The sequence below is a fragment of the Teleopsis dalmanni genome, chromosome 2 (genome assembly GCF_002237135.1).
Source record: "Teleopsis dalmanni isolate 2A chromosome 2, ASM223713v2, whole genome shotgun sequence".
In the NCBI taxonomy this organism is placed as follows: domain Eukaryota; kingdom Metazoa; phylum Arthropoda; class Insecta; order Diptera; family Diopsidae; genus Teleopsis; species Teleopsis dalmanni.
In genome coordinates, this window is record NC_051847.1 from 197386199 (window position 1) to 197404047 (window position 17849).

The following is a 17849-nucleotide window of genomic DNA, read 5'->3' on the forward strand; positions in this document are numbered from 1 at the left end:
TTTATTGAAAGAATAGAGTGTAAAGTGGCCTTATTGGATATTATTGGATATATTATATTATTTTATTGGATGAATATAGCGTATAGAACCTGATTGTATATTTGAATATTATTTTATATTGGCTATTATTGTATATATTACATTATTTTATTGAATGAATGGAGGATATAGTAACATTATTTCTTATTAGTGTACACATAAGTGATTTAGGCATATATATGTATGAGATGCGTGTACTATAAAAACAAAAATGGGCATAAATTATTAGCAAAAGTCTATCTCTTTAGGTATTATACTCAAACATTAGATATTAAATAATCGAAATGCAGTGAACTGTTAAATATCTCATATATACCAATGTACTTATATCTGTAATCAGTTTATAGCAATGAGAACTATCATTAACCCTTTTTTCTGTCATATACATTTCAACATTGTAAGCATTAATTTAGTTTGTAACGATTTAAAAATTGCCATACTTAACAGAAACATATCACTTTTTTATACCGAAATACATTAGAGATGATATCATATTTATGATTGCATACTGAAATAGTAGAAGAACTGAAAATGTGTTTCAATGACATTAATGCGGCGGACTCACCCTATGAAAATCAATAATGTGACAATATTCTTCAAAATAAAATTGATTTTGCAATAAGCGGGTTAACACCCTTCTCACTATTTGCTCACACTATGTGCACTAAGTGGAAATTTTTCGCCCCTTAACTTTTATATTTTTGCAATACATTACCCAATACTAATATTCACATTTAGTGAATAGAATTAACCCTTTTCATACCTTTATATGCGCTTCCTTTGATGCAACACTTCACCATGTGTTTTTTGTTTTGTATTTATTTATTAAGTTTACTACATTTCCGTATGCATACATATCAACTCATTTAAATACATGTACATCATTTAGCTATATATGTATGCATATGTAAGGACCTTCTACTCACACAGTATGATCCTGTAATAGCAGGCATGTGTTATATTTTGCACTCAACTAGCAGCCACTCGAATTAAGGACATTACACAAAACATGCAAACTTACACATTTTACAATGTATGAAATTGGATGTATGCATATGTTTATGAAATCGCACATATGCATATATATATATATATATATATATATATGAGGACATACATATGTGATATCCTTTTAGTTATATGAGTATTCATACTTTGATGACAAAGTCATGCACAGAACCCAGTTTGGTGCAAAAAAGTACACTGAACTGTGGAAGTCTTCCTTCGGAGGTCTTCACATATTTTTTTTTTTGGTCTTTGTTTTTTGTTATCCTGATGAAATTGTCAACACGGAAATTGCGGTAATAAGCCAAACAAGCCACAGCATTGCATTCATTCAAGTGCAAAGGAAATGAAATTTTTCACTGCTGCGCTCACATAATATGATTTCACTCAAATGAAATTCGGCAATAATAACACAAAAACTGAAGTATACAATATCTGGTATATGAGACTGAATAGAGCTGAGCGAATAGAGCTGTTCTGGAAAGTCATTGAGGTCAACAAAGTGTTGAGGATTTAATTATAAAATAAATGCTGGATATTATGGACTTGGAGAATAACCTTCAGCATTTAACAAGAAAAGGATTTATTATCTCCCGTTTTATTCATACGAGTATGTGTTTATAGGTTACGTACCTATTGTGTGATGTATCCAGCGTATTCACTTGTTAAACTTTTTACAGAAATAAAGGAAAATCGGTATATTGGTTCCGCGTTATAGGAAAACGCGTTATAGAGGTATTTTCATTATCATGTGCGTTGTTTTCTGATGATAGGAATCACTTTCTAATCTAACCAATAGCAAAGAGAAGTTGTTATCTGAAGTCAATAAAGTTTAAACCTGATCGTAGATCATGAGCTGATCGTTTAACAATGGTAGTGGATCCAGAATTCTTATAAATAGTTAAAAAATAGACTTTAAATTTGTTAAAGCATTTTTAATGAAGTCAACATCAATAAAAATTATACTAAAAGTTATAGCCTATCTTAAACTATCAAACGACCTAAGATAGTTGCCATTTTAAAATTACTTGAAGGCAGAGAAATTTGTTTTTGAAGTGGTTACGCACTATTTTGCAAACAATGGATAGAAAACAACTACATATCAACGATTTACAACACTATTTATAATATATACGCTTTTATTTTGTTGTACATAATAAAAGATTACCAATTAACTTATGACTACACTCCAGAGTCAAATCGACAATCAGTGGAGAGTGAAGAGAAGTTAGAGAGAACCATTCCAAACAACATTAAACTCAAATGTTGGATGATCTTCTATATTTTCAGATATTAACTATATCTTATTTATTCATTACCTTGAGAAGGCTATAATAATCATTATTGTTACTATGAATATAATGGTATGTTTGAAATAGAAGAAATATAATCCCAAATAAAGAAGACATAAAGAAGAAAATAGACTCTTTTAACAATAGATTGCAATGACATAAATCGATCAACACCAATTATAATTTGAAATGCTTCTCAATTCTTTGTATTTACTGAACCTCGATCTCAATAAGTATTGAGACTTAAAATAATGCTAAAGCGTAAGACAGTTAGCTTCAATGTAAAATTGATCAATCAAACAGAAGTCTGGTTTGAAGCCAGATATGAATGGTTCTAAATAATCGATGTTAAAAATCGTTAGTATGTATTTGAGAAGACTATAATACTTCTCTTCTAATACTAATAATTAAATAAAAATTTGCATAAATGTTTTTGTTTTATGTATCATTCTTGGAAGTTATGAGTATTTATTACTAAAACATAGTAATAAATAATGAAACGTGAGTTAAGTACTGCAATGTTAAAATCAGGGCTTCGAGACGCTCTTTTTTCCTGCAAAAATATCGGTTTTTTCGGTTCGGTTCCGGTTCAAAGTCCTGGTATATATCATAAAATATAATGCTACTCCTTAAACGATAACAAAATTGTTATTGATGACAAAAAAGAATAATGCTATATGCTTGAATATGTTTGAACTATTTGGTTACCACAATCACAATTATATTACCATTAATTAATGAGATTAGAGTGACAAACCAAAGACGAAAAATAATAACATAATTTATTTACGGAAAATATATGTTTTTTAAAACATGATTAAATAATAAAATAAATTAAATGTCCTTTCTAGGATAATAAATCTTAATTACATATGTTTTCATAAAAATTCTATTAATTATATATATATTGTTATATTAAAATTCAGCCTTAAAGTCAACAAACCCTCCTTTTTTTCCAACATGTTATGAGAGATCCTCTCATAACATAGTTTTTGAGAAAAAAAAAAACTTTATTAATTATAGTAATTACGTTTTATAAAGCAATTTAACTCACACTTTTTCCCTCGAAAAAAAAATTTATTATATTCTACACGCCTACCATATTTTCAGCACTTTTGCCTAGAACAAAAGGGTTAAACTATTCAACGAACAATTCAATCCTGTCGTGTTATAAACTGAGTGGGTTGTTAACATATTTAGAATAATGGAAATATATTTTAGTTCAAAATTTATAATAGTAGTAGTCGCATGATTTAGTAATAAAAGGCAACCAAGGTGTTTAAACGGGTGAAAGGACAATATAAAATGTACATAATAAACAAACAATTTGATTTTAATATCCTAGAGGCTTTCGTGTTTTTTAGCTGATGGCGATTTGTCGTGTCGCAATAATTTGTTGATAATTGCATGCTCTTTAGTATTTTGAAAATAAATAGTGAAAAATAAACAAATGCACTAAAAATATCATCATAAATTCAAGCATTTAAAATAGCTTCATGACTACCTTTGCATTACTCATAAGGAATATTGTTAGGTTGAAAAATTGTAAATGTTTATTTGATTAAAAAAGAAGGAAACATAACGCGTTGTGGAATGAGGAAAGCCACAACGCGTTCTGGATAGTTACTAATGCAACCATGAAGCGAGAAACAAGTTAAGCGATATGTGGTTGAGATACTCTACTCTAAACCGAGAAGAATTGTTTTATTATTTTCCTATATAAGGACAACGACAAGTTAGATATTATTCTGACATTATTTGAAGCGCGAAGAATTCAATAGTTTTAAAAAAAAATACTTGAAACATCGTAGTTTGATTAGCCAAACTTCAATAAATTTACTAAAATTCTTGTTGTTATCTTTTCATTTCTATTCGAACTCTTTTAACTTTTAAATAGTTTCTTTTCGTAATACAACGTGTCACTTTCGGCAAAAAAATTAACATTAAAACTATTTATTTTAATAATGTTATTAAAAGATCCTTTTTGAACAGTAGTGACCTACAACTACAAAAATTAATTTTATATTATTTTAATGAATTCGATTTATGACTGACCATTATACAGTTTGCTTCGAGTATTGCCAAAAACCCATCATCAGTGGTCTTGGAAATAAATCTTGTATTTAATTATTCTTAAATAATTTTTTGAGACTGCAAGTACCAGGGGTTTAGTTCGTGCCCTGCCAAATTTAAAGTTTAGAGTCAGTGTTCATTGACTAACTGATCCATAACCATATTTGACTTTACTATGAAAGTTTATTAACAATTTCACTTGCTGCGTTGTATGAGAACGAAATCATAGACAAGCTATAGAATAATTGAATTAATTAATTATATTTTTATTTTTAATTGTTAAATTTCAATACTATTCTGTTTGTTAAAAGATTTATTAAAAGTTTAAATAAATATCTGTTATTAATCAATTGTAACACGTCATAGGCTATCAAAGGAAGTCATATTGTAGAAAACCAAAAAAAAAAATTCCTTCCGACCCTCAATTCACATATCATTTCTTAAAGCACTTCATTGATATCATGTTAATATTCCATTTTAATTATCCTAAATGCTTTTAATATTCAAAAAGCCTTGTATGATATCTCAATCTTTAATCTGTTTGTATAAGAACCGCATTGCTCTTTTCAGTTGTAATAGAGCTCTGAATTTAGATAAACTAATCAAATGCACTCGTAAATATTTTGCTGTGGTTTACAGTGCATTTCCTGTTAATCATTTTTGGACGAGCCAAACACTAAACCAAATAAAGGGTGTCTGAATTGAAATAATTGCGGTAAGGGTTCAAAACGTCGGAAACCCTTAAAAGTGCACTTCGCATTTGCTACACGTAAATGGTAGCATGCAAAAATACCGCAAGCGCATGCAAGCACACACATGCATAAACACGCACAACACACACACACATGCAGATGTAACAAATTGCAACAATAATTGCGAAATCATTAAAATGTGATATAGAATATAGGTTTATGTTGTAAACAAAGGCAGACGGACACGGACTCATATATGTATATCACATGCTTGAAGTAGTTCCATTGATTTCAGTGGTGCGATAACGTATTTTGCATATGCCTGCTCCGCTATTCCTGCTCCGTTCCGGCATTGAAAATTGTGCCTTATCGATGGTTTGACATCATAAAAATACAAAAAATTCCTTATTTCACGAAAATATATTTGCATTTTACTAGGCATAATTGCATATTCCATGTTTGTTGCCGCAAATGTAAATGTTTGCTTTAATTACAACATAGATTAAATGATAAAATAAACATAGGCAAATTATTTAAAATGAGAAAAAAAAAATGGAAGAACTTTTTAGTTTTGCCATATTTTTGCGAGAATTACGCGCATTGCAATAAATTTAGTGGTAGAGCCGCGCACAATACCAACGGACGCAGTCATCAGCCGCACATCCACACAAATGTTGTTTGGAACATATGTCGCTGTAAACGTAAAATACGTTTAAGCATGTCGGCTAAACGCCAACAACGTAACGACGCAACAACGTAACAACGCAACAACGCAACGACGCCAACAATATGTCAGCTGCTGTCGCCATTTTTATTGTCCATTGCGATTGTTAGGTAGTGTGTAGGAGGGGGAGTAGTTGGCAAGGGGTGCGCTACCAGATTGCAACTGCTGGTAGATGGAAAAGATATAGGTATATGGAAAGGTATTAGTATCGAAAGTGCACCAAACTCATATCATACCAATTTAACACGCTAACGCTTCATTTTATCCTTGTTGTCACCTGCACTTTCGTATGGGTTCGATGAGGCATGGTTCGTATATTTTGTCCTGGCTTTGCAGATTTTTATCATTGCGCTTTAATTGATTGCTTTTATGATGGTTTTTCAGGTAAAAGCGGTGAATTAATTTACTGCAATATACGGTACGGTATGTTGTTGACTGCCGTTGCTATACTCGCTTATGTGCTTTATGCGTTCATCTTGTCAATTTGTTTTAAGTACACCAGTGAGACCTATAGTAAACGCCGCTTGGAAACCCATCACCGTACGCATGTTGAGACCAACAGTAGATCGGGTGTCTGACTAGCGAACAGATTGCCAAACATGGACCTACTGCTGTGCTAACATTGTACAAACATAGTTGATGTCTGATATGTTGATTAATTGTCTGCCTTCGATTTAAGTGTACCTACGTGCAGGAAAAGCTAAGAAAAAGTTAACACAGGTTTTGTTTAGCAATAAGTTCAGATTTTTCAATTTGTAAGGCATCTTCTCACTTACTAAAATTTGGTTAGTATATTGAATAGTAAGATTTGTTTTTAAAAATATTTTTTTTAACATGTAATAGCATTATTAGTTTTTATTTTATTAAAAGAAAAATTATTGTAAGATAAAAATCTCTTAGCAAACCATCTGAAAAATCTGCAAAACATCCATAAGTCAATGCATTGATGTCCTAAATAGCTACCTCTGCAGCCGACACGCGAATTATTAAAAAAGCTAGACACGCAGAAAATCGAATCCTGTTGACGGGACCAAAATCCCCATGCAAGAGGAACTTACAATGCAGAAATCAGAGTGATAAAAATGAATTTATTTTGGTAACATATCAGAATCTGACAATTGATTGAAGAGGTCAAAGTAAAGAGAATTTTAAAATTAGAAACATCGCTTATTAAATAGTGCATCAACTACAACATTTACTTGGAGAAATGATGAGCAAAACGGTACACAAAGTCTGAAATCGAACGAAAAATACTTCACATTTACTAAAACAAATTTTGGCTAAATTCTACTTCAGTTATTGGTATTATCCTTCAATCGTAATACAATCATTTTAGTACTTCTCTAACATTTCGATTCATCATTCGCTTCATTCATTTGTAGAATGATTTGTTTTTGGACCTAGAATATGTCTCAGTTTTAGTAATGACATTTTCATCGGAGCCAACTCTCCTTTCCCTTAATCATTTTTATAGAGTCAGTGTAATAATCAGTGGGTAGAGGTGCAAGTAATAATTGCTAAGAGCCAATTCTAACAAACACGGTGGGTGCAGAAACAACTGTATGTTATGTATAGTGTAATTCTTGTAATTTGACCATGGATCCAACGACTTGTGACATGACTTGTTTCATTGTTTTGGTGAAAGACGATTTTTTTCTTCTTATGGTGTTGTTATTTGCGATTTCTTCCTTTAAATGCACTAGTTGTGCTATATACCAATTGTTATTAGATGGTTTGGATGTTATTCAAGGTAATCGATGAACGAAACTTTACGCGTGCCCTAAAATATTGACTTCCAATTCGACTTTAGAGCGAAGTGTACGACCAAAATTTCATCCATCATCCACACCGATAAAAAGAAGACTTTTAATCTTGCTTCAACACCTCCAAACTGCGACATCCAAACTAAGCTCCAGGAATTCACATCGATTTATGTATAAATGCGGCGCAAATTAATACTAGAAATCATTTCATTTTTACTTTTGACACTTTATATTCGTTGAATCACCGGATTCAAATGCATGCTTTTAGATAGATGGACATACATGGGGGAAAAAAGACTTAGACTTACAGATTCTCGAGCTCAATATCTGTCAATTCAATTAGATTTGAAGATTTTTGTACTCACAGTAGACTAAATTTTTTCTCTGTGGTTATTATATTATTTATTACATTTCTTTATCATCATGTTGCTACTATCTATCAATTTATTATCTTATTGCCAAAAATATCTTATATAAATTGCTGTTACATTTCTTATAAGCAACTATTTAAAAAAAAAATAAAATATTCAACAAATATTTTAATATTTTCAAAATATTTTAATAATTAATTTGTTTAATTTTTATTTCTTTCCACAGATGCCAAATGCCATAAGCTGACAAATGGGTCTCTAACAGTTGCGCCTGCGAACACCAATATGTCCGCCCCGAAAACAGTTTTTGCAACTGTAACGCAACAACAACTTCAAGCTAGTCAAGCAAATAAAATGTTGCCACCTACACAGCAAGCACAGCAACATGTGATAAATTCCTCTAATTCCGTTGCTGGGAACAAAACAATGCAGCATCAACAGCAGCAACTACAGCAGTTCCAACAGCAACAACAACAGCAACTACAGCAGCAGCAACAACAACAAAATATAAGTATTATTGAAAACAAAGTGCTGCATCGTACAAAATTGCAAGATGAACGCGTGCCACCTTTGCCACAGACTCATTTGTCAACAAACGATGATTTAGCACTTATGACCACGCCCACTTGGTCGAACGGGCAAATACGCCAACAGAGTCCAGCACGTTATGCCAATGCAACAAAACGTTCACTATCAGCGCCAGCTAAGAAACAACCAAATTTCAAGGATGATCCCACAGGCTATTTGCAGCAACAAACCGCTCTCTTGCATAGTTCAATGCTGAATGTTGCAATGAGCGAAGATGCTATAGAAACTGATGATGAAAATGAAAATGAAAACGATAATGATAATGAAACAGATGAGGAATACGATGAAGTAGACAAAGTCGAAACAACTGTGATGCAACAACACCAGCAGCAGCAGCAGCAACAGCAGCAACTGGAAAACCTTGAACACAAAAATATTGATAGCAAAGCAACTAAAAGGCTCTACAATGGCACACAGATATACCAGCAAGGCAAGCAACAACAGACTGTTACATTTTATCGTCCACAACAGCAGCAACAACAGCAGCAGCAGCAGCAACAACGCCTACCACAGCAAAAGCCTTTGATACAAATAACTGAACAGCAAATCATGCTGTCACCTAGTCAAATTAATAATAAATTAGTTACGAATCAGCAACAAATTTCTGCTGCCACAACGTTGAACGCGCATACCACACTGCAATTAGAGCATGAGCAGGATAGCAATAATGGAATAGTTTTGAAACCACAGCAACAGCAACAGCACTTACAATTGCAACAACACATTCAACAACAACAACAAACTACAATATACAGCCAACAACAACAACAGCCACAGCAAGTACAACAAAAAGCAGCGACAACAATAAAATTGGTGCCAGCAGCACAAGAATCTCCCGTGTCCTCAAGTACTGCTTTCGCTCGTTCCACGCCGGATATACAGCGTAAAACACCTGACGGCTTACTGAAGCGTCCCGAACAAGTTGGTGCAATATCTACAAGCAACGAAAGTCCGCGTCCATGTCCACCCTCTCCGGCAGAATCAATAGAATCAGTCAGCTCACGCGCTTCATCCATCAAAACAGCCCCATCACCATCGCCTATACAACAACATCACCAGCACCAGCAGCAACAGCAACAGCAACAACAACAACAAGTTGTACAAATGCGCATACAACAACAACCGCAACCACAACAACAAGTACGAATTGTACGTCAGGCAACACATCGTAGTGCTGCCACAACGCAATCAGCTGTGCGTAGTTCTGTCACGACCATCGCTGGCAGCCGTAATGCAACAGCCACAACAACAACTGCATCGGCAATGCAACATTTGGAGACGCCAATGCAAACCCAAAAAATTCAAACTACAATACATAAACTTTCGCCGAATAGCGCGATACCAATAAATCAGCTGCAATTACAACCGATAATGCGTGCGGGCGATGCGGCCAACAGCCAAATAATTATGACTTCCACGGGACAATTAATAGTGATGCCAACTAATGCCAAGCCGCAAGCGCAGCAGCAACAAGGCCAACAGCTTGTAATTACAACGAACAATAATGGCACCGCAACAGTGACGAATGCAACGCAGCCACAACCCGCCAACGTCATCATCCAACAACATCAGAACCAAGTGGATGTGCTCAATGCACAACCAATCGCTACTGCAGCAGCGAATGGTGGGATTATACTGCAGAATGGACAGCAACAACAAGGTGGCTATATTGTCAGTCAAACGCCAGCAACTGCAACTACAACGCAACTGCAACCTACCACGGTGATACTCAATTCTGGGCAAAATATCCTAACTAGCAACGGTGCCAAAGTCTTGACCACTAACGGTGGCAACATAATACATGCAGGCGGTCAACAGCTCATTGCTGGCAACCAGCTATTGACAGCACAGAATCCGAATGCAACTGGCATGTTGGGTCAGCAAACTGTAGTACTGAATACTCTACCCAATGGTGGCTATGTCATACAGCAGCAGCAACAACCTACGCCGCAACAACAATTCACCACACTCGATGGACAAGTGGTAAGTCAGATAGTTCAGCAAGCTGATGGTACTACCGCTTATGTGCAACAGCAATCGCATACACAGCAACAGCCCCAGCGTATAATTATCACCTCACCCGACACCAAGCGTCGTCCGAAAAAGCGTAAGAGTTCACCCAACTCATCGCCGACAACTACGCCTGCAAATATTTCACCACAAAGCTCACCAACAATACCGAATCAAACTACAACCATTATGCAGCAACAAGCAGCTGCAGTTGCTGCACAACAACAACAAGCTCAACAACAACCACAAGTAGTGCAGCTGACACCGGCTACAGCAGCGCAATATCAGCAACAATTCCAACTTAGTCCTGGCATACAAGGTATAGTTGTCAACAAATCGGCAGCAGCGCAACACCCAACGCAACCACAACAAATATTGTTACAAAATGGCCAATTGATACAGCCAATGAATCTCATAGGACAGCAACTATTGGTACCAGCTGGTCTAGTTATGGCACCTGACGCTACATTGTTGCAAATACAAAACGTGGGTGCTTGTGGACCAAGCATACTAACAGCAACACCGCAAGGAACTATGATGCTTCGTACACCTTCGCCACAAAACAAGCAATTCATTTCACCTACTGCTACGGCTGGACAACAGTTTATTGTTGGCAGCAATGGGCAGTTGAGTCCAATCGGACAGATCTATTCCACACCAATGGGCTTAGTTATGCCAACAGCTCAACAGAATGCTGGTACTACAACATACGTACAACAGAATGCCACAATACAAGTGCAACAACAGCAGCAACAACAACAACATGTAGCTATACAACCAGCAACAATGAATTCACAGCAGCAACAACAACAACAAAATGTTAGTGGAGTTAATGACCAACAAAATGCTATAAAAAATGCTACTTCATCTTCGTCCATGTCTGGACAACGTTCAGCTGCTGCAAGTCCACCTGATACCACTACACATAGTCCTCGCAGTCCTGAAAGGCCACCATCTCATCGCAGTGGCGGCAGTGATATGGTGAGAAATTTTATATAAAATTTAATATAATTCTAAAGGAGTGAGATAGTTTTTAAATTAATATGCCACTTAGCTACAGGATATGGTCAGGACACCTATGTTTTATGTTATGTTTATATTTTTAATAACTCCAGAAAAATTATTATTATTAGGTTAGAAAATTAACTTAAGATAAGATAATACCTAAATTGATAAATTTTTAGTAAGTAGGTATATAAAAATCTATATTCATATATTCATATAGGTATGTAAAATTAGTATTTTTATTTTATATACTTAGTACTCTTTTGTATATTACTACATGATTACTAATCATATAGCTGCAAGGTTAAGAGACCATAGTTTTTAAAAGTAATTACGTACCATTAGGGCTTGACACTACGGTACTCTTAACACGGGTATCAGTAAAATGCAACACTCTTATTGTAACTTCAAGAAGTTCCGCTGGTATCAATTGGAGCCCCACTTTTGAATATATTTTCCTCCTTCGGAAGAGGCCTATCTTAAGCCTCTACTATTCTTTGGGGACAACACCCGGTTGGAAAATGAAACTCCAAATCGAATAAAAGTAATGAGTACATCATTGCACCTGGATAATTTTGAGTTTAACTGCAGCCACTGCGATACTCCTATTAAAGGGGCCAAACACAATTGGTCAGGAAAGCCGATGCTTACATCCTTAATATAAGATTCTGTCGGGTGCCGCAAGTAAAACTCACTCAATACTATTTATACTTCAAACAGTCTCGGGTTTTACCTATTGGATATTTGTGGCCTTTGATGACAAACTCTCCTGGAGATTATTCTAACCCATTTTCCGCGGTGCTTCGTTTAGTTACATGTAGTGTAAGCATTGGATCCGAGACTTTCCTTACAAACAAAAGTTTTATTTATAAGCACATTTTTAGATTTAGTAGCTCTCTGCAAATATATATCATAGTTTCTGATTATAAGAGATAAAAACATTATATATTTTATAAATATTTATATTTTATTTTTAAATTTTTAGGTTCAATGTGTTTCCAGTTCCGAACCTGATGGTGCTGTTTCTCCTCAAAGTGTTGACAGTCGACAGTCGCCCTCCACTACTGATAGCGAAAGAGGTAAGTATATTAAAAGAGTATATATTTCGAATTTATTCTATAAAATGTACGTATATACTCTGAGATTATATTATCATAAATACAAATATATAATTATATATGCCCTGTCTTTACATGCCATATATATATAGTATGATTAGGTCACAAAGAAATGTATATAAAAGTATTAGTATATCGTCATTTTTTTATCATATATTCTAGATTTTTCTGATATGGATTTCAGCTACAATTTTACTTTATTCTTATTCATCTATGGTTATGCGTTTTTACTTTCTCTTGCCAAAATTTAATTTATATCCTTCACTTAGCACTTCTTTCTGGCATGGAAGAATCTTATATATTATCCTTTATTTGTACGGCTAGGCCTTATTAATTTTTCTTACCAACATTGAACTCATAACCTAACCACAGCACTACTTTCAAGTATGAATTTTATCTACAATCTTATAATTCTCTTCCATATCTGCAAAAGACTTTTCAATGACTACTGCCAACAAGACTGGATTCATATCAATCAATCAATTAGCATTAGTTCTTGTCATGTGTTTCATCATCAGCAAACATATTTTATAATTCTCTATCTTGATTCATAATCAACCTCTTAACACTTCTATCTGTCATGATATTCATCCACAATTTTACTTTATTCTCTGCTATTTCTGGCTAAATCTTTTCTGTTTATTTTGTCAATAATGAATTAGCGTTACTTTCTAGCAGAGTTTTCATCTACTAAAAGTTTTATTTTATTGTCCAATGTCTACAGCTAAGCCCTTTCAGTTTCTCTACCCAGATTGTATTCATAATCAATCTCTTGAACGCTACTTTTTGCAATGGGCTTCATCTACAGTTTTAGTTTATTTTCCACTGTCTCTGGCAAGCTTTTTTGTTTCCAGTCCCATTTTGGATTTTTAAATCTTCAATTTTTAAGTCTTGGATTTTTTAATCCAAGATTGGCATCAACATCACATAGTATTATTTCCTGGCATGGTTTTAAACGAAATATAATTTTTAAGGTAAATTTTTTCTTGCCGATAATGGCGTGTCTTTTTTATGACGAAAGAAACTATTTAAAAGTTAGACCGATTCGAATAGCAAAGAAAGGCAAAGACAAAAATTTTTTATTTAATTTATTGAAATTTGGCTGACCATACAAACGCTGTTTCGAGTATTGCCAAGTACTCTTCATCAGTGGTCTTTGGAAATAATCGAATTTTTATTTTAATTAGTTTATAGTTATAGAAATATAATCCTACTTTATTCTAATTATACTTTATTCTGAAAGGGTAAGCTCTTTCAGTTCTTCTTGTCAGGATTAGATGCTAATTCTGTCACTTAGGATTACTTCCTCGCATGAGTTTCATCTATAATCCTGTTCTATACTTCTCTACTTCTACCTAAGCGCTTTCTTGTGTCTACATTTATCGACATTGCCATTGAGATACATTTTAAGTGTCTCTGATGATGACTGCTAAGAATATATGTATATAGATACACATTTAATGTCAAAACAATCTGTGGCACATCTGCCACTGGTTTGCCATCTCTGCTCTAAGCTGTGCAAAGTACTGAACATTGATATATTATTTTTTTTTTTTTTCAATTTTTTAGTACATTTGAAAATTGTTATAATGAGCAAAAATTATGTTAAATGAAGCGATTTGCAGTTTAACAACTTTTTAATATTCTTATCCACTTCACTTTAAGCTAAATTTGATATACTAGTATGGCTTGCCTCTCTAATGAATATAAATGTTACTGGGGAATTTTGCTTGATTTTCTATCACAAATAAATTAAATGGGAAATAAATTTTGTAAGAAGAAAATCCGCTAAAGTACAATCAAAAGTTTTACGTGATTTTTTCTACTAAATTCTGCAATTTTAATATTTTTTTCCCTTCGTTTATTTGTGGCAAACAATTCGATTTTTATTGCATATAAACGAAAAATGCAAAAAAAAAGTAGAAAAAAAATAGAAAAAAATATTTAATGGCCAAGAAAATTATTGGCAAATCCTTAAGGTATTTTTATGTTAACAACAAACATAAAATGCCAAATACCAAAACATATTTTTACCACTAATAATGCCAAAAAAAAAATAAAAAAAAAAGTCTGGTATGAAAATATATTGAAAAGCTTTCATGTTTGTCTGAATATAAAAAATTCAAGTCCAGAGAAAAACAACTGCGAAATGCCAAGAAATTGTCTGAAATTTGCTAGTTTGTTGGATGAGGGGGGGAAGAAAAAAAATTTCTTATGCAGCGCACATTTTATATAAAAATCAAGACGTTAAACGCAACATTAAATGCCAATAGACTTTATATACGTGTACACGCACGCACCTACCAATAAGCGACCATAAAAAGGATATCTTCATGATAGTGCCATCCATGCCTGCTGCCTGCCTGCCTGCCTGCCTCCCTGCCTCTGTATAATCTCTGTGCGTATCTAACGATTTTATTTTATTTTATTTTACTTTACTTTACTTTACTTTATATATAAAATCGTTAAAATAAGTAGCAACATAAATTGCACGCGCTATTAGCTACACCGAGCGGTAAACAGTAGAAATGCGTTAATATTTACAACGTCCACAATGCAGATCGAGGATAGGAAGGTTAGCGTATGGAGGGTATGAGCTGTCAGCTGGCATTGTGGTGGTATATGTTGAATACCAAAGCAGCAGCAGCAGAAAAACTTAGGAAAAAGCATCATTAAATAAATACATTATCCCTGAACAATCAATGTCAATACACAAAATATGATCCACTAAGTTAAAAAGCACTGAATCAGCTAAAAGTGCTTGTGTTGAGCTTTAGGCCAATTTTCCACAGCTCCACAGTTACTGCCACGCCAAAAACAAAAACAAAAAAAAAATATTGTAAAAGTACAATAACCTCAACAGATTTAGTGACTCAGTTCTTAAGCTGATACATATCCTTAATGTTAATATTTTTGTTTTTTTTTTTTTTTGCTTTGAACGTCAAGCAAATATTTTTTTTTTTCATTTTTGCTTTGTATATTTAATATTCTACTATACTTTACCTTGCCCTTTATATTCATTTTTTGTTGTTTTTTTTTATACTTTTTATACCAACAATTTTATAACCATTTTCTTTACGCTTAGGCATCGTTATATCAACCGCATATCAAACCTCAAATATTTACAAGCCAACGGAAGCAAAAATACGACGTGTACAAACACCGCCGCAATATGTTGCCAGCAACAACAACAACAACAATGGCAATGGTAATGGTGGCAGCAACAACGGAAATAACACAACCACCATTTTGACTGGCACAAATACGTCAACAGCTATGACAACATTGAATTTGCAACAACATCAGCAACAACATCAGCAACAACAACAACACCAACAACAGCAGCAACAGCAACATCATCATAATTCCCGACAGGATATTGTAATGAAACCTGATTCTCATGGTAAGTAATGAAGAGGAAAAGAATTATACAATTTAATATTGATAATAATGGCATTATTGCTTGTTTTGCCTTAACAATACACAATGTTAGATACATTTTCATATCTAAAATACATTACTTAGCATAACGTTACCTTACCTGAACTTACGCTACGTTACGTTATGTTACGTTACGTTATATTACATTATTATTATATTAAGTAATGTAACGTCACGTTACGTTGCATTACGTTATGCTATGTTAAATTTAATACTTTTGGCAATGTCATTATCGTAAATGTAACCAACCAAATGAATTTGTATTCTTGAGCTCGACAACAATTACTTTTTACTAACAATTTTACACACACACACATACACACTAATATGTAAATACTTATATACATATATATATAGGTAGTCTTAACCCTATAGACGTATGCAATTGTACTAAATATTCATTGGCATTAGACAGACAGACATACGCACTTATAATACTAACATTAGAAAACGTAACGTACTAACACTTAAAGATACACACATACATATATATATATACACATATTCACCCATACAAATAACACAAACAAATAAAGTTTTTATTTAAGCTACAGTATATCCTTGTGGAATAACAAATCCTTGTAGATACTTAGATACTTAGTTTGTTATAAAAATCAAATAATCGTCTTATTTCATAAAGCATATATGGTATATAGCATACATATATCTCTTATACGAGTATTGTATCTGCATCTGTTTTGTGTATTTATAACTGTTGTATATCAGATGTTTAATGTTTGTATTTATGTTTGTATTTATGTTTCCATTTATGTTTGTTATTATATCGACAAACAAGTGTGCTTATTTAATATCCTTGATTTGCGTTTAAGTAGCTTATCGTTTTGTTGCATGATTTTTCTTCTTAGCAATTCAGTAAGAATTTTTATTGTAGTTATTTTTTAATTTTTTTTTTTTTTGTTCTCATGCTATATAATATAAAATTTCAGATAAAATTGGAAATTTTCTCTTTTTAAAATTATTATAAAAGAATAAAACACTTATAGCTGGTTCAAGTTGAGCCATGCAAAGGAATATAAGTATTCGATGAGTGCACTTAAGTGTAGTCTTCAAAATACATTTAAATTAGCTAAAGTCATATTTATATATATTTATATGAACATAAATATATATAAGTAAATAATTACTTATTTGCAAAAACAGAAAAAAAATTAAGACATATATATTATTAAATATAAAGGTTTGACAAAAAATTACTATAATTTAATAAATCTTTCGTTCTTACCGATGAACAATCCGATAAACTATTAAAAAAGTATTTATCGAATATCTATTTATCTTATTTATCTAATATCTATTTATCTATCTGTAATGTGTATTAATAGGAATGCACAGTTTATCTACGTTGTGTTCTACACAGCAATGACCACAGAGAACCGCTATCTAAAACAGACTATAGAGTACTAACAAGGCTGTACACAGAGTTTTGCTGCGTACCTTATAAATAGAATTAGTCGACAGTGATATTGGATGGAGCATATTATTAACCAGTGTCCAGAACATTGAAAGATTAAGGCAAAAATGCCTAGATGATTAATGGTACTTAAGTTGAGATGACGTCAAGGCAAAAGGATATGAAAGAACATAGTATCTGCTACCATTCAGCATTAATGAGATTAAGACAAAAATACCTAGGTGATTCATGCTTCTTGAGTTTAGTTGGTGTTATAGCAAAAAAAAATTAGCAGAGCATATTATCTGCCACTCTCC

General features: G+C 33.1%; 1 protein-coding gene across 1 annotated transcript in view; it reads left to right on the forward strand.

Annotated features, from left to right (window-relative positions):
- Positions 1 to 17849, forward strand: part of LOC119683514 (putative uncharacterized protein DDB_G0271606) — a 280084-nt gene that overhangs the window by 253169 nt on the left and 9066 nt on the right. The window contains exons 3-5 of the mRNA XM_038097218.1: positions 8186 to 11538; positions 12548 to 12641; positions 15766 to 16083. Coding sequence (XP_037953146.1) covers positions 8186 to 11538; positions 12548 to 12641; positions 15766 to 16083 — 3765 coding nt within the window. The remainder of the gene's footprint in view (positions 1 to 8185; positions 11539 to 12547; positions 12642 to 15765; positions 16084 to 17849) is intronic.